The sequence below is a fragment of the Callospermophilus lateralis genome, chromosome X (assembly GCF_048772815.1).
Source record: "Callospermophilus lateralis isolate mCalLat2 chromosome X, mCalLat2.hap1, whole genome shotgun sequence".
NCBI lineage: Eukaryota > Metazoa > Chordata > Mammalia > Rodentia > Sciuridae > Callospermophilus > Callospermophilus lateralis.
Window position 1 is genome coordinate 113,697,012 of NC_135325.1, and position 24,108 is coordinate 113,721,119.

Sequence of the window (24,108 nt, forward strand, 5' to 3'; positions counted from 1 at the left end):
TGAATACTGTTTCAGTAAATAGACAGACTGAAAAACCATAATCAAACTCAGTCCTTAAGACCCTTTGAAAATTAAATTCACAGCTATACCAGACTCTGATCCTATAGCCTCTGAAAAGATAAAAAGTGTGCCATAAAGGCAATTTATGTCAGGCCAAGAGGACCCAAGAATAAACTTACTCTCTTTTTCAGAAACGGATCATTTCCCATCACACTACCTGCTGTAGGAGTTTATGCATTTTGAAGGTCCTGCTAAGCTGAATCCGTTTTGCCTTGATCTCATTAACCAAAATATCAGAAAGGTAACGTAGCTCATTGCATCTCTGGCAGATTAAATCAAGTGCATAATGGTGATTTGCTGCAAGCCTGTGTCCATGTAATATCACAAATCGGGCCTTTGTTAATAGATCCTGGTTTTAAGAAAGAAAGAAAATAATGACTGCATGACCTCTGTTCATACAGAGGAAAAAAAGAAAACAATTTAGAAGCAAATTGTTTGAGCAGAGGAGACACATGGCTAAAAAGATGATTTGATGCCATACTTCTGCAGGCTGCCAAAAAAAAAATTAGTTATAATAATTAGCTAGAGCAGAAGCTTATGCATTTCTGGTTACAGAAATTGAAAATTAACATCCCATCCCACTGAGAATGTAGAAGAGATTTACTTCTCCTGATATGTACAGATTTAAAACACAAACACATACAGCAATTGAGATACACACCAGCCAAGCAAAAGCTAATGTACTTCATATCATTCCAGGCTTGCAAATCACCTTATAATCACTATTCACATGATTACTTATTTTTTTGGTGCATTATAATTATACCTAATAGTGGGATCAATCTCATTCCCTAGTTACCTTCCCTTTTTTTATAGGGTTCACTGTGGTATATTTAAACTGGACACAGCATAATTTGGTAGACGTTGTCGTCCAGTACTTCTTCATGCCCTCCCTTTCTCATTCCCTATTAATCCCCTTCCTCTACTCTGCTGGTCTCCCTTCAATTTCCATTAGATCCTTTTCCTCTCTCTAGCTTCCAAATGAGAGAAAACGCTCACATGAGCACTTTTTAAAAAAAAATTTTTTTTTTAGTTAATGGACCTTTATTTTATTTATTTATATCTGGTGCTGAGAATTGAACCCAGTGCCTCACCTGTGCTAGGCAAGCACTCTACCACTGAGCCCCAGCCCCTCACCTGAGCACTTTTAACATACCTAATATAAATGTCAAAAGGGAATTTTGCATCATTGCTTCTGCTCTGTCAACTTCGAACTCCCCCAGTATAGTGACTAAATCATGGGAGGAGCTCAGGAAATGCACACCAAGGCAAACTAAAGAAAACTAAAGCAAGAAATGATAAAAGGGTCTAGCCTGTCTAGTTAGTGGGAAAGCCAAGATTAAAATGGGGAGTTGCTGTTTAATGGGTCTAGAAATTCAGTTTCAAAAAATGAAAAAGTTCAGAAGATCTCATGCATAGTGATGTGAATTTACCAAGCACTCCTGAACTAAACATTTAAAAATGTTAAGATAGACAGAGCTTCAAGATGGCAGAACAGCCAGGTGTGGTGGGGCATGCCTATAATCCCTGGGCTGAGGTAGGAGGATGGTGAGTTCAAAGCCAGCCTCAGCAATGGCAAGACCCTAAGCAACTCAGTGAGACCCTGTCTCTAAATAAAATACCAAATAGGGCTGGGGATATGGCTCAGTGGTTGAGTGCCCTGGAGTTCAATTCCTGGTATCGAGGCCCCAAAAAGATAGCAAAACAGGGACAGTGGACAGTAGTTTGCTGCTGGTGGAGATAAGGAACCATGGATGAGCATTGGAAATTGATGGCACAGAAGACTACCTGATGGCCAGGCGTGTTGGTGCACGCCTGTAATCCCAGCAGCTTGAGAGGCAGAGGCAGGAGGATCCAGAGTTCAAAGCAACTTTAGTTCAATCCCAGTACAAAGAAAGAAAGAAAGAAAACAACTCGGTGGAGTACAGAGAATAGCAAAGCAGGAGAAATGGAATATCCCAGCTCCTGGTACTCAGCAGCTTAGTGGGGAAAGTGTACTGTCCCCTCTGAAGGGATAAAGGTGAAAGAATCACACAGCTTGGTGCAGAAGGCTGCACCCTACAAATAAACAGTCTATATAAACAGGTGCCTGCATAAAAAGCTAGCTTTAGAGAAGGAACTCACTGCATCTCTCAGCAAACCCTCAAAATGCTATAGTCAAGAGCCATCTTGCAGAGGGTCCTATTGTTAGAGACTAAACTGCTAGGGGGGTCAGAAAACCTAGCAAAATCACATCTCAGGGACCCAGTGAACACCTCATCACATTGGGGAGGCAGCAACCACACAAGACGGGGCTTGAAGGAGTGTCTCTGATAAAAAGCTCACCGAGAGGTATGTGCTGCGGGGGGAGCATGGGCTGGGACTGGGGCAGGGCACACAGACATTCAGCAATCCTGCTCTCTGTGCCATAAAGTGACACTGGTCATGTATTGTTTCACATGGGGACCAAATCTGAAGGCACCAGGATTGAAACTACCAAAATGCTTGGTTTCCATACCCTTCTAAGACAGAACTTGATGGTACAGTTATTCCCCTCACCCTTAGAGGTATTCTGTGGATCCACAAAGGCATGGACATTTGCTTCACCTCAGGGAACACAACATAAAAGCCTCCAGAGCAAATATATACCTGTACAGCACCACACTCACCAAAATCCAGTAATGTAAGAAGGGCTCAGCGTAGCTCCGACATTTACCATAACCAGGGCGCACAGTCTATAAAGCCTCCAGAGAGAATCTACTTCAGGTGTGGTGAACATTCCCTTAACTTGTTCATTGGGAAAGACAGAGCACAGCTTGCTTTTCTGCCCAACCTTCTGGGGGGACCTGAGAGGAATTATAACAAGCTGCAGCTGTGACCCATTACCCCCCTCCTCCATACCTGGTGGATTTTATTAGAAGTGCCAGAGGGAGAGAAGTGGTTCCAAGTGTGTTGCATTACAGAGGCAATTTAAGAGGGGGTTAGGGATGAAGATTAGTGGTATAATGCTTGCCTAGCAGGCATGAAGCCCTGGGTTCAATCCCTAGTACCACAAACAAAAAACCCAAGAAACCAAAAACTTCCTACATCCAAAAATGAAGAATGATGAACACAATCAGGACAGCATGGGAAAAAATAAATCTTGAAATAAGGATAAAACAAATCTTCAGATAAGCCAATGAGAATTAGGAAAGAATCAAACATTATTAATACAGATAACCTCAAAATCTAGATGAGTAAGAGAACATGAACATAGAATATTCAAAACAAACAGAAGAAAAACAACATAACTATAACCAACTACACACCACACAACATCTTTCAATAATAATCCTGAAAGCAAATATGTTAATTCTCCAATTAAAAGACACAGACTGGATGTATGATTGGATTAAAATTCAAGATCCAATAATCCACTGCCTGTAAGAAACTCACCTCACTGACAAAGATATGTACAGACTGAAAGTGAAAAGATGAAAAGTGATAATCCATGTAAAGAAAATCCAAAAGCAAGTAGGAATAGTGATTCATATCTGACAAAGTAATCTATGAGCCAAAATAAGTTAGAAAAGACGAAGAAGGTCACTACACATTGACAAAGGGAACAATTCATCAATAAGATGATTATAAATATATGCACCAAACATTAGAGCTGACAATTTTATAAGGCAAACTCTATTGGACATAAAGGGAGAATTAACTCCCAGTACAATAATAGCAGGTGATTTTAATACCCTCACTGTCACCAACAGATAGATTACACAGATAAATAACAAAGAAACATCAGTTATATTATACTATAGATCAAATGGATCTATAGTATTATCAACATTTTGTAGATTAATAGAAATCTACAAAATATTTTTTTCAACAACTGCAGAATACACATTCTTTTCATCAGCACATGGAACTTTTTCCAAAAATAGTTCACACATTAGACCATAAAGCATGTCTTCACAAATTCAAAAAAACTAAACTAATTTCTTGCATCTTATTGGATCATAATGGGATGACACTAGAAGTCAACAGCAAGGGAAATTACACAAACACATGCAAAATGAACAATACACTTTGAAGGAACAGTGGGGTCACTGAAAAATAAGGGGTGAAATTGTAAAATTTCTGAAGTCAAATTAAAATGGAAACACAATGTACTATCAGAGGCAGTTCTTTTATTATTTTTTATTTTTTCTAATTAGTTATACATGACAGCAGAATGCATTTTGACATGTTGCACACAAATGGAACACAACTTCTCATTCCCCTGGCTGTACATGGTGCTAAGTCACACCACTAGTATAATCATACATGTATATAGGGTAATAATGTCCATCTCATTCCACTGTCCTTTCCACACTCACACCCCTCCCCTTCTCTCCTCTGCCCAATCCAAAGTTCCTCCATTCTTCCCTAGCCACCCCTCATTATGAATCAGCATCTGCATATCAGAAAAAACATTTGGCCTCAAAGGCAGTTCTAAGAGGGAAGTTATAGCTATGAGTCCCTACATTTTAAAAACATCACAAATAAATAATCTAATGATGCATCATCTTAAGATCTTAGGAAAACAAGAACAAATTACTATATTTCACTGCATAAGCATCACCACTATATTAATATGTATTCATGAGTATTCTATGCATCCTAATCTTGCACCAAAGACATTTAGTGAAAAATGATATTTAAGTAATACCAGCACATTATTTGTTTGTTTGTTTGTTTTGGTGCTGGGGATTGAACTGAGGGCCTTGTACTATACCAAGTGCAGCAAGCACTCTACCAACTGAGCTATATCCCCAGCCCTCCAGCACATTTTTAAAAAGCTTTACATAATGGTTGTATCCTACTTTTTTCACAAAATAGAGCATAAAATCTGCAATGATTATGTAGTGAAATATGGTAAAACAAAAATAAGCAGAAAAAAAATAAAAATAAAGATCACGGCAGAAATAAAATGAAATAGAGACTAAAAGAACAATATAAAGGATCAGTACAAAGAGCTGGTTCTCTGAAAAGATAAACAAGACTGACAAACCCTTAGACAAACTAACCAAGAGAGAAGACCCAAATACAAAAAAATCAGAGACAAAAAGGGGATGCTACCACAGATACCACTGAAATCCAGAAAGTCATTAGGGAATATTTTGAAAAATCATATTCCAATAAACTGAAAAGTCTAGAAGAAATGGGCAGATTTCTAAATACATATGACCTATCAAAATTGAACTAAGAGGATATAAAAAACTTAGAACATGAATAACAATGAAGCAATAATAAGAAGTCTCCAAACAAAGAAAAGCCCAGGAGCAGATGATTCACTGCTGAATTTTACCAGACTTATATTAGAGAACCCAGACTTTTATTAAAGAATATTATCAATGCTCTTCAAATTATTTCATAAAATAGAAAGGCAAGGAACACATACAAACTCATTCTATGAAGCCAGTCTTAGCCTGCTACCAAAACCTCCTAAGAATACAACAAAAAACAAAACTATAGACAAATATTCTTAACATATGTGATGGAAAAATCTCAATAAAATACTTGTAAATTGAATTTGACATCATATTTAAAAGATCATACACCATGATCAGGTTGGTTTCATTCCAATGTAGCAAGAATAGTTAAATCCATGCAAATAAAAAAATTAATAAAGCACATGAATAAAATCCAACAAAAAAATCACACAATCACCTCAACAGATGCAGAAAGTCTTTGATAAACAACTTTTCATTATAAAAATAATTTAGATATAGAAGGACCATATTTCAACATAATAAAGGCTTATCTACAATGAGTCCATAGCGAATATCATACTGAATGAGAAAAACTGAAAACATTTCTTCTAAGATTGGGAACAAGACAAGGATGTCTACTCACTGCTCTCAATCATATATAGTACTTGAAATTTTAGCCAGAACAATCAGGCAAGACAAAGAAATCAAAGGAACACAAACAGAAAAGGAAAAAGTCAAATTATTCCTGTTTGCAGATGATAGAATTCTTATACTTAGAAAACCCTAAAGATTCCACCAAAAGACTCTTTTAGGGCTGATGAACAAATTACACAAAGCAGCAGGATACAAAAGTAACACACAAAAAACAGTAGATTTTTCTATTCACCAAAATTGAATTTGCTGACAATCAGGAAAGCAATCCCATTCATGATATCTTTAAAAAAACACTTAGAAATCAACGAAATCAAGAAAGTGAAAGACATTTACAATGAAAAATATAAAACAAACAAGAAAGGAACTCAAGAAAACACTAGAAGATGGAATGATCTCTCAAGTTCCTGGACTGGGGGAATTAATATTGTTAAAATGCCCATACTATCAAAAGTAGTCTATAGATTCAATGCAATCTCTATTAAAATACCAATGATATTTTTCACAGAACTAGAAAAAATAATCCTAATATTCAAATGGAAGTACTAAAGACCCTGAACACTCAAAGCAATCCTGAGCAAAAGAACAATGCTGAAGTCATATAATTCCTGGATTCAAAATATACTATAGAGCTATAGTGACAAAAGTCGCACGGCACTGTCATTAAAACAGACACATAGACCAATGTAATAGAATAGAGGACCCAGAAAAAAAAAAACCATGCATTTATAGCCAACTAATTCTCAACAAAGGTGCAAAAAAACTTATATTAGAGAAAATGCAGCTTCATCAACAAAGGTGCTGAAAGAACTGTAGAAAACTGAAACTAGACCCTTATTTCTCACCCTGTACAAAAATCAACTCAAAGTAGATCAAAGACTTTAATGTAAGATCTGAAACTTTAAAACTAATACTATAGGGAAACACTCCAAAATATTAGCACAGACAACTATTTCCTGAGTAGGAATCCAATAGCTCAGGAAACAAAATCAAGAATTGACAAATGGAATTAGATCAAATTTAAAAGCTTCTGCGTACTTTACAGCAAAGTAAATGATCAAAAGCATAAAAAGACAACCTACAGGAGCTGGGGATGTGGTTCAAGGGATAACGTGCTCGCCTGGCATGCACTGGGCGCTGAGTTCGATCCTCAGCACCACATAAAAAATAAAATAAAGATGTTGTGTCCACCAAAAACTGAAAAATATTTAAGAATTCTCTCTCTTCTCTCTCTCTCTTCTCTCTCTCTCTCTCTCTCTCTCTCTCTCTCTCTCTCTCAAAAAAAAGGACAACCTACAGAGTGGGAGAAAATTTTTGCCAGTTATTCATCTGATGGAGGATTCATATGCAGAACATATAAGGAACTCAAAAAACTTAATAGTCCAACTTAATAAGTAGTCCAATCAAAAAAATGAACAAATGAGGGGGCAACAAATGAGTTGTAGCTCAGTAATAGAGTGCTTACCCAGCACATATGAGGCACTGAGTTCAATCCTCAGCACATTAATTATATAAACAAATAAAATAAGGTTATATAAAAAACAGACAGGAGCCAGGGGTTGTGGCTCAGTGGTAGAGCACTTGCCTAGCATGTGTGAGGCACTGGGTTAGATACCCAGCACCATATAAAAATAAATATTAAAAAACAAAAATAAAATAAAGGTCTTAAATAAATAAATAGGCAAATGATCTGAACAGATACTTCTCAAAAGAAGAATTATAGATGGCCAAAAATTTATTAAAAACTACTTACAATCATTAGCCATCAGAGAACTGCAAATCAAAAACTACACTGAGATTCATTTCAACTCAGTCAAAAAAAAACCTGTTATAAAAAAAATAATGTGAGAAAGCAGGAAGGAATAAAGGAAATGTATACACTGTAAATTTGTATTATGGAAAATAGCATGGAGGTTCTTCAAAATTAGAACTAATATATGATCCAGCTGTACCATGCCTGGGTATTTATTTGAAGGAAATGAAGTGAGTATACTAAAGAGACACCTGCATACCTATGTTTATTGCTGCATTATTCACAATAACCAAGTTACTGAATCAGCCTAGGTGCCTGTCAAGAGAGAGACACATAAAAAATATGGTATATATACACAATGGAGTATTATTAAGTCATTAAGAATAATGAAATCTTATCATTTGCAGGAAAATGAATGGAACTTGAGAACATCATGTTAAGCAAAAGAAGCCAGATGCAAAAACATGAGTATCCCATGTTTTCTCTTATATATGAAAACAAACAAAAAAGATACCTGAAAATAAAAGAGGCATAACTAGATGGGAAGGGAAAGGAAGTGAAGGGAAAGGGGAAAATAGAGGAGAGGAGGGGAAGATAGGTGAGGCCAAGAGAGGGTGGAAGGGAAAGTGGACATGATCAAAGCACAATATATACAAAGATGGAAATAGCGCAGTGAATCCCATTAATTTGTTCAATTAATATGCATTAATAGTTGTATTTTATTTTTTTCTGTTCTTCTTTTCTTTTTTAATTGGTTTTATTTTTTTAAATTCATGACAATGGAATGCATCACAATTCTTTTTACACATATAGAACAATTTTTCATACCTCTGTTTGTATATAAAGTATGTTCACACCAATTCTTGTCTTCATACCTGTACTTTGAATAATAACGTCCATCACATTCCACCATCCTTGCTAATCCCCTGCCCCCTCCCTTTCCCTCCAACCCCTCTTCCCTGTCTAGAATTCATCTATTGCTCCCATGCTCCCCATCCCTACCCCACTATGAGTCAGCCTCCTTATATCAGAGAAAACACTCAGCATTTGTTTTTTGGGGATTAGCTAACTTCACTTAGCATTATCTTCTCCAATGCCATCCATTTACCTGCAAATGCTATGATTTTATTCTCTTTTATTGCTGGGTAAAATAGTTGGACTTTAAAAAAAAAAAAAAAAAGAATACTTTGCTACACACAGCCACTAAGTAATCTAGGCAGATGGAGCCTCACTCTCTTTATTGTTCACTCCATCTGGGATATGTCACATTTTAAGTCATACAGCATTGTATCTTAATTCTTTGGACTAATTGGTCACAAGTAATCACTTAGCCCACCAAAATATATGTGCCTAAATGAAAAGGAGAGCCAGATATAGGCAAGTAGTGCAAATCTCTACCAGAGAATTTATCAAGTCAGTGGTCACTTTTAAAAACTACTTTGAGGGGGCTGGGGTTGTGGCTCAATGGTAGGGCATTCACCTAGCACGTGCAAGACCCTGGGTTCAATCCTCAGCATCACATAAAAATAAATAAGTGAAATAAAGGTATTAAAAAGAAATTTCTTTCTAAAAAATATCTACTTTGAGTGTAAGAAGCAGACACTGTGTAAACTTCACCTGTATCTTTCATGGTAAAACTTTTCCAGATATATGATTGTTCTTTCCCTTTGGTTTTGCACAATCCTGAACTGAGAGCATTGGACTATTATGCTTCAATTGTAGTTAATAGATCTTAACATACTAAAATTAGACTGATACCATATAAAACATTTACTGATATCTTAAATGGTTTTCCCAGATTAAATTCTAACCAGTTGTCCCTATACCACTTACTGAGTATTCTTTCTCATTGCTGATTTGAATTATCATCTTTATATAATAAAGTTGCATGTTTTAGGAAACTGGCAAAGCATTACCTTGTTTTCTGAATTTTCTTTACTATTCATATGCATTTAGCCTTCAAGTGAAATTTAGAGTCATTTTATTATCTAATTTAAGATATCTGAAAATATATATAAAGTGGTATCACCTCATCAATTTTATGCATGATTAATATAAAGCCTAAGAATGAGTCAGATGCTTCTCAGTTTTTCCAACCAAATGTAGAATGATTGGAAAAACCAGTAGGTCTTGTTTTTCAATTACCTCATCTATAAAATGGGGAGAGTTAAGGCATCTATTTTAGAAGGCTGTCATAAACATGAGACATGTATGTGTAAAGATTTTAGTATACTAGGTTTTACATTCATATTCTTAAAATATAAATAATGGTGAATTAAATCATAATACTGTAATATAAAAAATGGTTAAAATGGCAAGTTTTATGTTATGTGTTTTATACCACAATTAAAAATGAAAACAAAAATGCAACTAGGGATGCAGTTCAGTGGTAGAGTACCTAGCATGCATAAGGTTCAATCCTTAGTACCACAAAAAAGCCCCCTAGTTTCCAAGCCAGCTTGCCTTCTTTTTCTACTATGCCAGAGGAAAATGTAAAATTAATACACAATCATGGAGATCTACAATCATAATGCCAGAACTGGTTACTACAATTGCTGTTTCTCAGTTTTTATTTTTACATATGTATGTTTCACCCACTGATCTGTTTACTAAGAACACATCTTAGAAAGCATGGCCTTGCTCTCATGTCCAAGAGAGGCGAACAAAGATAGAATCTGTTAAGTACTAAAGCCATAAATACAAGCTTTAAGACTAGTAGAAATAATGACAGCTACTTCCTTTAAGTACTTCATAAATATCTCTGGTGCTGCTCTAATTACTTTATATACATCTGAATAAATCCTTACAATCACTCTGCAAAGTAGATCATTTTATTCTCAATTTATAGATGAGGAGGTTAAGACTTAAAAATTAATATACCCAAGGTCACACAGCTAGTAAGACTCAGTAGACTAATTGTGTGAGTCTGCATTTGGTTCAACTGAATATATCATATGGTGGGCATTTAAGGAATTATGTTTTGGTATGTTTCCATCATTTCTAGGTACCTAATACCATTATTTTTTTTTTTAATTTGTTCTAAATAGTTACACATGCCCAATACCATTCTTTTTTTTTTTTAGAGAATTTTTTAATATTTATTTTTTAGTTATCGGCGGACACAACATCTTTGTTTGTACGTGGTGCTGAGAATCGAACCCGGGCCGCACGCATGCCAGGCGAGCGCGCTACCACTTGAGCCACATCCCCAGCCCCCCAATACCATTCTTGATGACATTTTGCTAGTGTTTCCAAAATGATTTATGCTGTTGTTCCAACTACTGGGGTTGAAACAGTTCAAGCCATTATCTCAGAGGCCTTCCTTTACAACTATCTGTCATTCCATCAATGTCACATTGGGGCCACATTGAACAAAACAAAATTTAGATCAATATCATTGTGCCAATTAAAACAGAATGCTGTTAGAAGATTAAGCACAATAAGGGTTCATATTACTTAGTTTCACCAAAACAAAACTATTACACTCAATAAACACAGTGGATATTTAAAATACAATCTTACCTGAGACTTTTCATCTAAGTTTTCCAATTTTTTAATTTTTTGTTTTACTTGAGCTATATTCCCTGTTACATCATCCAGCTCAGCTTGCTGATTTAATAGAAGTTCAACTTCAGTGACAAGCTAAACATAGGAAATAAAAGAGATTTTTTTAAACATACAAATAATTAATCATTCTGAATTTATTTAGATTTATTTATTGGTGGGGGTAACTAGGGATTGAACCCAGGGTGCTCTACCACTACATTACATTCCACAAACCTTTTCTTATTTTTTTTCTTCTGAGACCGACTCACAAGTTTGCTCAGGCTGGCCTCAAACTTATGATCCTCTTGCCTCGGCCTCTTGAGTCACTGTGATTATGGGCCTGTACTACTGCACCCTCCTGGCATTCTGTCTTTATGATCAAGTTTTTTTTTAATTTATTTTTATTTATATATGACAGTAGAATGCATTGCAGTTCTTATTACATATATAGAACACAATTTTTCATATCTCTGGTTGTATACACAGTATATTCACACCAATTCATTTCTTCATACATTTACTTTGGATAATAATGACCATCACATTCCACCATCATTTCTAACCCCATGCCCCCTCCCTTCCCCTCCCACCCCTCTGCCCTATCTAGAGTTTGTCTATTCCTCCCATGCTCCCCCTCCCTACCCCACTATGTATGATCAAGTTTTATAGTAAATGTCATTAAATAAGAATGTCAATATGAAAAATTAAACATGAAAATATGCTCAGCTATTTTACCTACACAAATAGATGTAATCTGTTAAAATTTAACTTTCCAAGTATACTCATGATTCATACAAGATCACTATGTATGTGTACAGTCATATGTAGACATGTATTTGCATGTATGTATACAAACATATACATATGTATATATACATGCACACAAATTCCCCAGCTTTATGGTGAATAATCCTGCAAACAAAGCCCCTCCTATGGTGATAAGCACACCTGGCAAGTACTTTTTTTAAAAAAATATTTTTTTAGTTGTAGTTGGACACAATACCTTTATTTTATTTATTTATTTTTAATGTGGTACTGAGGATTGAACCCAGAGCCGCACACATGCTAGGTTCTGGTCTACCAAATGGTCTACCACTGAGCCACAACCCCAGCACCCCCACCCCCAGCAACTACATTTTAATCTTTAATGATGTTTCTCAGTAAAGAAAGTAGGGTCCCTAAGAAAATGTTCACTTCCAGGGGTTAATAGGTGCAGAATAGGTGCAAGATAAGTTTGAAATATCTCTTCATGCCAGAAAGTAACAAATGATTGTATTTCAAAAAAATATTGGGGAACATCACAAGGATAGAGTAACCAGTTTCAATAATAAATAAAGTAGTGAAGAACAGTAAAAGAAGCAAGGCACATTGGTACACACCTATAAACCCAGCCACTTGGAAGTCTGAGGCAGGAGGACTGTAAGTTAGTAGCCAGCCTCAGCAATTTAGACTTGGTCCCAAATTTTTTTAAAAAATGAAAAGGAAAAAGAAAAGGACTGGGGATGTAGTTCAGCAGTAGACCATTTCCACAGCATGTGTGAGGCCCCGAGTTCAATTCACAAAAAAGAAAAAAAAGAAGAAAGAATAGTAATAAATTATAAACCATGATAAATATATGAATCAAATTAATAAATGAGAAAAAGGAAAGACTCTTGCTTTAGCACAGTTCCTACTGTGGATGGATAAGTGTTGGAAAATCATCATTTAACAATTACCATAGTAAAGAGTTGTTCAGAAAAGAAACAGATTGATGCTAAATCTATGGGAAATTTTGATTAGGAGCAAGATAATTGTATTGCTTTAAATTTCCTCTCAACACATATTCTACTAGTTATGGGACAAGGGGTAACTATAGAGAGGAGAAATTCAGTAACATTTTTCTGGTTAATCAAAATCCATATCAACAATGAGAGGCAGGTGTGATACCCTGAGAAGAGCACATCACTTATGTAGTCATCTAGTTGGTCACATAGACTAAAGCTAATCATGAGATGTCAAACTCAAAATGAAGAAATCTTATTTTAAAATAGACTACATTCTTCAAAATATTAATGTCATAAAATACAAAGAAAGGTTGTGGAAAATGTTCTAGATTCAAGGAGACTAAAGAGACATGACAATTCAATACTGGACTCTAGATTAGACCCTGTATGGAAAGAACAAGAAATGCTATAAAGGCCATTATTGGGTCAATGGACAGAATTGAAATATTGATGGTAGAAAGTAGAAAAGTATTGCATTGTTGTTAAATGTACTGAATTTTATAACTGTACTGTGGATATATGAGAATAATTATTAGAAAACAAATAAAATATTTAGGGAGGAAGTCTATAATGTATAAAACTTATTCTCAATGCTCACAAAAAATTATCTGTATATACATATGAGCAAGGGAATAGAAATAATAGAGCAAACTCGGCAAAATATAAATAAGTTAATCTGGGGAGAAGATAAATGGGTGTTTCTACTTTCCTTATGTTTGCAACTTTTCTATAAGTTTAAATTTCCAAATGATTTTTTTCTTTCTTTTTTTCTTGCTTTGTTCTTTGTTTGTTTGTTTTGTTTTTGGTACTGGGGATTGAATCCAGGAGCATTTAAGCATTGAGCTACAACCCTAGCCCCAAGTAAGTTTTTCTTAAAAAAAAAAAGAGGAACCTTCTAAACAAAAAAAACATTCTTCAACTAACTATGAGATACAGACTGTCAATAAGGGCACACTGTAAAACAAGAATACTGATTAGAGACAGCAATGACTTGAAGAAACAGAATATAACCACAGGACAAGAATGTCGATTGGATGCAAATTCACATATGAGTAGATAACATAGTTGGTACACTCAGGAAAGTCCTATTTTGTGAGTATTGGGTTGGGACTAACTGAGCCCTAAGTTCAGAATGCTGTGCTCCTCCAAAACACCTAATTCTTAGAGAACAAATGAATACCAGGCAAGTAAGCCATTCATGAGCAGAACACAAGCTACACACACACAGGAGAGAAAAGAAATGAAATTTTCCTTGATGAGCATGACCAAGTACTATGTCTGTGAGGAGCTTCGACAGGGCTGCTACACAGATGGAAGAAACTAAAGTATGGGTATTGGCCACTTATGATGGATTATCCAGGTGGGTGAAACTGGAATATACTTTCGATCTTTTAAATAATATGTAACTAGGGGCTGGGGATGTGACTCAAGTGGTAGCGTGCTCGCCTGGCATGCACAGGGTGCTGGGTTCGATCCTCAGCACCACATAAAGATGAAATAAAAAAGATGTTGATTCCACCGAAAACTAAAAAATTCTCTCTCTCTCTCTCTAAAAAAAATATGTAACTAAACATGATTTAATTGCATCTGTCAGGCTTTTCATAGAAATCAAGTCCTGGATCAAAAAAAAAAAAAAACAAAACCTTGGTTAAATCATAAACTCAGCTCAGGTATATGGTATTTAAACACCAAGTAGGAAGTGGGTATTATTTCCTTGGAATGCTATCACACAGCCTACAAACACTTAATATCTAAAATGAATAACAAACCTCAAGGAAGACAGAAACTTTGTCCCTTTCATACATGTTAGCACCTAAGTACCATCTCATAGGAAATTGGTAAGTTGAAGAAGAGAAATCTGAGAATTTTAGTAGAGGTTTTGTGCATTCTAAGTCAACGCCCACTTATACATGCTTCACAGTCTTTCTATAGGTATATATGGGCATATTATAAGACTGGATTCTGATGCTCAAGAAATAAGAACCTCTGGCATAATGAAAAGAAATGTATAAGAAATCCTTTAACTGACCTCTTGAAAATCTTGCTCAAACTTCCACAGTTGCAGATACTGCTCCATTTTTAATTGATGTTTTTCCCAAAATCCATCAAAAGCTGTTTCCATGTCATGCACTTGAGCCAGCAATCTTAACAAAGAAAAATCAAAGAATTTATTAAAAAAACACCTGTATCACAGCTATGTCAATAAAACTGGTCTGGACATAATTATAGACAAGGTCACAGTCTGTGGCACTTGGTTAAGACAGAGACAATGTTAACAGAACTTAGTTCTGCAGGCAAGCTAATTTCTGTGGGATGACCCTGGCAAGAAGTTCTCAGATTTTCAGAGCTCCAGAACTACTTTCACACATAATGGAATGTAACAAAATGTATAATTCCTTCTTGAAAATATAAATAAGTTAACTCTGAAGTAAACAAAAGTATACTTACTTATTAATAGTTTGCCAGTCACCATTTATTTGCTGATGACGTTCAATACTCGAACTGACAGCTTCTCCAGTGTCAGGCACTTCCAGATTTGTTAGAAGAATTTTTCCTTCTTTGGTTACAGCTGTAATATCATTCTGTACAAAGGCACAATGGGATATATCAGCTGATTAGTGATCCAACCTGAACAACCTGAAGGGAAGGCAATATACATTCATGGCATGCAGAATAGAAATAGCAGCTCTAGAATGGGCTTTGCTTGCACAGCTATCTGAAAAATCAAGGATATTTCAATACTACAAAATCCACAAGCTTTGAAGATCCAAGAAGCCCTTGCCTTAGAGATGGATGTTTCAATCACTATTCTATAAAATTGTTACCGGGAGAAGTACCATGTGTTCTCTTTGCTGCCTCCTTCTCCTGCTGGTAGCAAGTTCTAATCTATTCCATTCTGTTCTGGTAATATTTTAAAGTGTTCAAATAAGGCAGTATTAGCACAATAAAAACTATCAAAATAGAAAATATAGAGTTACAGATGTCAAGTGCATATTCAAGAAGAATCATGTACCTTTCTTACTAATCCTTAATTGTTAGCAATCACTTCCCACCATAAGTTTTATTTTACTTCACATTTGGGGTTAAATAACACGATGAAGCATATATTTCTATTTAGAAGGTCTTATGATTGGAGACTGGTGTAAAAACATAGACTTTCTTCAGACATCAAAAAGTAACATAAGACTTTCTTCAGTAGCTTCAAGGGTCCCCTAAAATTGTAAGTAAAAATTTGGGCCTTAAGGGGCTGAAGGTATGACTCAGTGGTAGAGCACTTATCCAGCATGTGTGAGTCCCTGGGTTCAATCCCCAGGATTACAAAGAGAAAAAAGTTGAATTTATAAAGCATGAGCTGTGTGCCAAGCACCTCTATACATACACCACACACTTTACCTCATTTCACCTTCACACAACCATACATAAGATATGCACAATCATCATCATCAACCTCATTACACATATAAAGAAACTGAAACTCAGGAGGGTAAGCAAACTGCCCAACATCACACAGTTTATAAAATACAGTTTTCTTTCCTTGGAAAATGTTTGGCTTTTAGGTTATAGTTCAAACATTCAGTTTCTCTCCTCTTTTAACTGAAACATGCAACCTGTACACAAAGCTCAAATATGACAGTGTGCCCAGTATGCCTATCAACATATGAAGAAAACAGTGATAATTGGATGTGTGGTATTTATTGAGAATGTTATTAAACTTTTTGAGGAAAGAGACCCTCAAAGTACTTGCTCATTGTCAAAACTGTGCCTCAGAATCTTACACAACCCAAACTCTATGATCAGAAATGAGTAGGAAAACTAAATTCATTTGCCACTCCTGGTTTACCAAAGAAAACATTAAGCACTAGTACTCTGTAGAGAAGAAAGCTTATAATCTACTGAGCAACATGGCCTTGGTCACAACACTAGATCATGGCAGAGATGGGAGAAGAAATCAGGCTTTCTGGCTCCTCATCAAATGCACCTTCTCCCATTTCACACTGTACCTGTAGTGGAAATTAAAACAGAACACCTGTGAACTGCTGATTCTTACACTTGCTTTCTGAATGAGAAGGCTTTTCCATAATATAAAGAATATGAGATTAACAAATGACGGTAGATTTCTTATTCTGTATCATTTATAATATATTCTATTTTCAAATAAACAATTTCCCAAGACAATATACCATTTGCAGAAGGGACACTTAAAAGTTCAGCCTATCCAAAACATTCTTCTCTTGTGGAATATTATTTTTATACTTTTAAATATAAATATACAAACATGTAACAATCAGTGTGAAATTGATGTGTCAAACATATTTCTGGAAAAAGACCATGTAAAACTTTTGCTTGTCCATTCAGACATACCTTCAATAAATGATACCTTTCGGCACGAATTGCCAGGATTTCTTCTATTGAAGGAATATCATCTGGTAGTTCTGTCTCAGCGAGTTCAGTTCCAAAGGACTGTAACATCTGAGCCATTTCTTTCACTGTGAGGGCAAAATTTTCTATAGCCTGCAAAGAGCCAGTGATTCTTTTATGGAAACTCTGCCAACATAGCAAAACCTGGACCAATAATTGCATTTACTTTTATTTGGGTATAACATCAAACATGTATGTTGGGAACTCTGGTATTACCCTTGGCAATCAACTCTAACTTTGCATCTAAGGCTCTAAGAAACTAAGAGCAAAGTTATGGTTCTTCTTGGATGTCTTTTTTCTAAATTTATGAAATTTTGTCTTAGACACTGATAAAAAAAATTTTGGGGGGAGCTAAGAATATAGTTCAGTGATAGAGTACTTGTCTGGCATGCACAAGGCCCTGGGTTCAATGCCCAGCACCATCCCCCAAAAATTATTTCTTAAAGATGCCATGTACTGAATAATCCATTTTATGTCCTTAAAAATCACATAGCTTTCCTTATTCTACAAACTCTGCAATGGGTAAAAGCGCCATAAGTTTACTGTTAAAGAGATGAGAACAGCAAAGTCACTTTATATTTGTTTATAACCATTTATGAATAGCATTAGCAAGGTAATGGTCTTAGGAAAGAGGGGGGGCAAGTTGTCACAATAATTCATTGCAAGTACTATTGAAGATCTGAAATGCCATACCAAAGGCTCTATTGCCCTAAAATGGCAAATAAAGTTGTGTTGTTAATTTGTTTTCGTTTTTTCATAAAATCCATTACTTACAGAGAGATGGACAAAATGTAGAGGTTACATGAACCATCTATCTACCATGCAGCTCAAGGTATCTGCTCCTTTAGTTTGGTTTTGTAGGTTATTAAAGGATAGATATTATTATCTTGACAACACACCTTCATGTGGATGAATGAATTGTTGAATGAATTATTAAATGAACTGTTGGATAAAGAAGCAGGATGAGGAAAATGAAACCCTGATTTAATGAAACATCATTATTTTCTTCAGAAAAATTCCCATATCTCTGGAATTTGAAGTTAAGACATTTAACATGGATTCCGACCTGGGAAGCACATAGCCTTCACTTATTTGAAAATTTCTAAAACGAAGGACTCTGCTACAAATGTAATTGCCTCAGGAAAATTCCTAGGACGATGAGATTAATATTACTTGACTTGTTGAGGGTTTGTCATATGCTATGCACTGAGCCAATCTTTTTGCATTAGGTATATTATTTAATCTCCCCAAGACTCCTATGAGGTAAGGTATTATTATTCCCATTTTATAGCTTGGAAAACTAGGATTAAGAGAGGTTGTGTATATTGTCCAAGGTCATACAGCTAAAAATCAGCAGTGACAGGATCTGAACCCAAACCCTTTGTTTCTTCAAGTTACTACATGACCACAGGCAGGGTTTGGCAGAGTAAGATTTCCTCATTCTCTAGACCTCTCCTTCAACTGCCATCCCTAGTGACTCTTCATTTCTAGATATTGCCTATGGAAGAAAAATCAAGATGTTGAATTTTAAATGTATTTGAAAAGTAGGAGCGCCAAAAAATCTGTTTTTCTCAAATAGGAAAAAATTCTAGAACTAGATTCAAAGACTAATATGAACTATAGGCTCTACGGTAAGGGCAAAAGCAACATACATTTCTGAAGATGATCCATTCACTGTGGCAGTACTGCAAGGTGCCGCCTAACTCAGGGGTTAACTGCTTGTCATCAATGTATGCCAGCAAATCACTAACTGAGCTCAGCATAACAACCTATATAAATAAGCAAAAAAGATACTGTTAACTGTCCTTCATGACATCCCTCCATTAAACTGTAAAATGAACTTTAGCATACATTTAGCAGAAATTCATCTTCTATAAATGGTTCTAACAGTTCTCTCTTGTACATGAACCCCACACATTTGCATTACCTTATTTAGGTAATAAGTCTTTATTTACAAAACATTTCTCTACAGCAAAATTAACCTACATAAAAACCCAAACACCTAATTCTCTTTCATCTAAAAGTTTTCATTGTAAATGGCTCAGTTTGTGAAAGAATACTACACTCACAACAAAGTAAAAGGACTGTATATTGTAAGCTATAATTTATCAGGAGGGACTGATCTTTCCAAAAGTATCAAAATTTATGAACACTGTATTCCTAACAATAAAAACATATAAAAACATCTTTTCAAAACAAACAACATGATACTCTGAACCAGCTCAGGATGTGAGTTCATGGGAGTTCAAATACATAAAACATACTCTTTTTTACTAAAAATAAAAGTTCCTAATTATGCACACAAAAACACACATATACACATAAACACATACATATAACATTTATTCTTCAAAGAAATTGGTTTTGTTATAAATTGCTTGATCTATTTCTTAGTAGAAGCAGAAGACTTGGGGCCATTTGAAATTTGCATTTTTCGAAGAATTTTTTTTATTTTAAAAGCTTTATGTAAGCACATATAAAAACAAACAGCATGGGACAAAATCTTCATGAGAATTAAAGGGACAAAATATTTAAATAATATATTCTTACCGGTAATTTGAGCATGAAATCCTCCTGACTAAATCGAAATCCAATGTCTGTGAAAGTTCGTTGAAGAAAACTGGTAGGACGTAAAACCAAAACTAAGTGCAAGTTCCCAGGGAAAGAAGCCTGTCGAAAGAAGGAACAAAAGAATGAGACAAAATTGGCAAAACCAAGCACTTGACTGAGCACATGTCAGAAAATATGTAATTGAAGGAATATAATTTAAAGTAATAAAAGTCAGTAAAAAGCCAATTCTTTAAAAAAATGGATGCTGATAAAAATCCAAAAACATGAAAATAGAAATAAAAATACTATAAGGTTATTAGGTCAGATCCTTAGTTTTCCTGGTATGGAATTTTCTCACACTAGATAAATAGGTCCCAAGTTTCAAAGTATTACACTCTAACACTTCATTTTTAAGTTAGTTTTGTTTTTATATTTTACTTTTTGTCTTTAACTGACAGAAAATTCATACTCATTTACGGGGTACAGTATTATAATTTGATACACATATAAAATGTGTAATGATCAAATCACAGTAATTAGCAGAACCATCTAATATTATCATTTCTGTATGTTACGAAGAATCAAACTAGTTCCCCTTCTATTACTGTACTATGGTACTAATTATCCCACCTTCCTCTGACTTCCCTATTCCCAACTCCTTTTCCTCCAATGACTTCTATACTACTCTCCTCCTATGTGATCAACTTTTTTCATTTCCAGAATTGTCTTCATACAATACGAGAACATATAGTATTTATCTTTCTATCCTTGGCTTACTTTACTTAATATAATATCCTCCAGTTTTATCTACACTGCCAAAAATGATAGGATTTCACCTTTTTTATGACTGAATCATATTCCACTGTGTTTATATGCCACATTTTCTATATCCATTCATCCACTGATGGACACCTTAACTGATTCCACATTTTGGCTATTGTTGTAGTGCTGTAATAAACATGGGCATACAGGTTATCTCTTTGATATAATCATTTCAAGTCATTTGGCTATATAACCAGAAGTGGATTGCTGATTCACATGGTAGTTCTGTTTTCAGTTTTTTGAGAAACTTTCATACTGTTTTCTATAATGGCTGTTCTAACTTAATCAAACTAAGAGTGTATAAGAGTTTCCCTTTCTCCACACCTTTGCCACCATTTGTTATTATTGTCTTTTAGATAATAGTCATTCTAGCTAGAGTAAGACAATACTTTATTGTGGTTTTGAATGCATTTCCCTGATGATTAATTTTATTGAACATTTTTTTCAATTATCTGTTGGCCATTTTTATATCTTCTTTTAAGACATGTCTATTCAGAGGTGTCATCAAGAATACAAGCAATAATAAATGCTGGAGAGGATGTAGAGAAAAAAGAACACTTTTACACTGTCAGAAGAACTGTAAATTAGTACAACCACTATGGAAATCAGTAAAAAGATTTCTAAAAATACTAAGCATGGAACCACCATATGATCCAGCTATACCATTCCTTGGTGCATATCCCATCAAGAATTACAGTCATTATTCTATAGCAATACATGCATACCCATGTTAATAGCAGCACAATTCAAAATAGCCAAACTATAGAAATAGCATGGTTCACTCAACAGATGAATGGATAAAGAAATATGGTATATATACACAATGGAGTTTTATTCAGTCATAAGAAAAATGAAAGTATGTTGTTTTCAGGAAAATGAATGGAACATGAGAGTATCACATTAAGAGAAATAAGCCAAACTCAGAAGATCAAGGATTGTATGTTTTCTTTCATATGTAGAAGCTAGAGAGGAAAAAGTAAAAGAAAGGGATATTTTTACCCTACCTAGAATGACTATTATCTAATAGACAATTAAAAAGACAATAATAATAATGATAATAATGACTTGAGAAAGGGGAACACTTATACCCTGTTGATGGGGATTACATTACAACAGCCATTATAGAAAACAGTATGAAAGTTTCTCAAAAAACTGATGAAAATCAAAGGGAAATCAATAGAGTCAGGGAGAGGGATCAGGGAGAGGGAGGAAAGGGGAAATACTAGGGAATGATATTGTGCAATTTATATTGTTATATTATTTGCACCTCTGAATATATAACAAATCCCATCATTATGTACATAATACACCAATTAAAAATACAGAAGATGGGAAGAATGGTGGAATGAGATGGACATTATTACCCTGTATACATGTATGATTACACTACCAGTGTGACTCTGCACCACATTCAGACAGAGGCAGGAGAAGTTGTACTCCATATGTGTACAATGTGTCAAAATACATTCTACTGTCATGTATAAATAATTAGAACAAATAATAAATAAATACAATATGGAAAAAATTAGGGAGAAATGACAATAATATGACCCAATATTAATAAATCACTTGGTATTAAATGCCTACTTTATGCCAAGAATTTGTCATAATTCCTCTTCACAATAATCCTATAAAGGAGTCTCCCCCTTTTACAAACAAAATGTGGCTCAGAGAATTTAAGTATAAATTGCCACAGCTGGCGAAATCTTAAATTGTACCTAGGTCTGTGCTCTTAATAGGTAAACTATCCCAAGTCTTGAAGAGATCACAGTCAAAAAAGCTAGAGGAAAGTGATGCTGGGAGATACAGGAAGATAGTGTTGGAAAGGCAGCCAAGAACCATATCAAGAAAGATCTTGGAGTCTTTCCTAGAAGTAAAGAGAATCTCTAAGAGGTTTCAAGCAACAGAACAACATAAGCAGATTTACAAATTTTTAAATTTATCATGGTATTATGAATAGAACCCAGGGCCATACCAGTGATCTATATCCACAACACCATCAGGTTTGCATTTTAGAAAGATTACTTTGGCTTTAGGAAAGAAGTAGATTTGGGAAGGAATAGACACAGACAGATGCACTAGGAGGGTTAGTATAGTAAAACCTAAGCCAGGGATTCTGAACCAGAACAAAAATGGCAGAAATAAGGGTAGAATTTAGGAGGTATAGCCGGGCATGGTAGTGCATGCCTATAAACCCAGTGGCTCAGGAGGCTGAGATAGGAGGATAGTGAGTTCAAAGCCAGCCTCAGCAAAAGTGAGGCCCTAAGCAACTCAGTGACACACCGTCTCTAAATAAAATACAAAATAGGGCTGGGGATGTGGCTCAGTGGTCAAGGGCCCCTGAATTCAATCCCCAGTACCAAAAAAAAAAAAAAAAAAGAATTTAGGAGGTACAATCAGTAAGACATAAATATTGGATGTGTTAGATGAGAAAGGAGGGACTCAATCAAATCAATCTCAAAATCTGGGGCTTCAGTAATGGTGTAAATGGTACCACCCTCACTGAGCTGAAGAGAACACAAGAAGCAGGTTTGAAGGAGGGAAGCAAGATTCTGATTCCCCTTTGTAGGCATGTTGGACTGGAAGGGTTGCAGGACATCCAGATGACGTCCATCAGACAGCTGTTATATAGGAGTAAGGGGTTGGGGAGGGAAAGGTCTAAGCTGAGAGTGTAGAGTCAGGAGTCATCAGTTTATTACTTTGCATAATAAAATCTATCAAAAATGTTTCAAATGCACTCATATTCCAGGCATGCTATAATAATAGCAATTGAACAAAGCTATAAAACAAAAGTTAAAAAGATATTGGGGGGACAAGAACTCTATGAGAACTCTCTGTACTTCCTGCTCAATTTTGTTGTGAACCTAAAAACTACTCTCCAAAATAGTCTATTAAAAAAGAAAAGAGGGCTGGGGTTGAGCACTTGCCTAGCACATGTGAGGCACTGGCTTTGATACTCATCACCACATAAAAATAAATAAAATAAATAAAGTTATTAAAAAATAAAAAGGAAAGCTTGGGTTGTGGCTCAGTGGCAGAGCGCTTGCCTAGCATGTGTCAGACACTGGGTTTGATTCTCAGCACCACATAAAAATAAATAAAATAAAGGTCCATCAACAACAACAAAAAATATTTTTTGGTAGTGATGCTGGGGATTGAACCCAGAGCCTTGTGCATGTGAGACAAGAACTCTACCAACTGAGCTATATCCCCAGCCCCCCCAAAAAATATTTTTAAAAAAGAAAAAGGAAAATAATAATTTTCACTAAAGTATAAGATATACTCTTCCAGAAATGTTATCTACATCTGGGGACTTTAAAAATTCAAT

The 24,108-nt window shown here is 35.2% G+C and overlaps 1 protein-coding gene across 2 annotated transcripts in view; it reads right to left on the bottom strand.

Annotated features, from left to right (window-relative positions):
• Mcf2 (MCF.2 cell line derived transforming sequence) overlaps window positions 1-24,108 on the bottom strand; it is a 77,581-nt gene that overhangs the window by 34,557 nt on the left and 18,916 nt on the right. For both annotated transcript variants that reach the window (XM_077106351.1, XM_077106350.1), the window contains exons 4-10: window positions 19,959-20,078; window positions 19,061-19,177; window positions 17,352-17,501; window positions 15,438-15,571; window positions 15,019-15,133; window positions 11,203-11,322; window positions 218-409 (exon numbers count right to left, since the gene is read on the bottom strand). In XM_077106351.1, coding sequence (XP_076962466.1) covers window positions 218-409; window positions 11,203-11,322; window positions 15,019-15,133; window positions 15,438-15,571; window positions 17,352-17,501; window positions 19,061-19,177; window positions 19,959-20,078 — 948 coding nt within the window. The remainder of the gene's footprint in view (window positions 1-217; window positions 410-11,202; window positions 11,323-15,018; window positions 15,134-15,437; window positions 15,572-17,351; window positions 17,502-19,060; window positions 19,178-19,958; window positions 20,079-24,108) is intronic.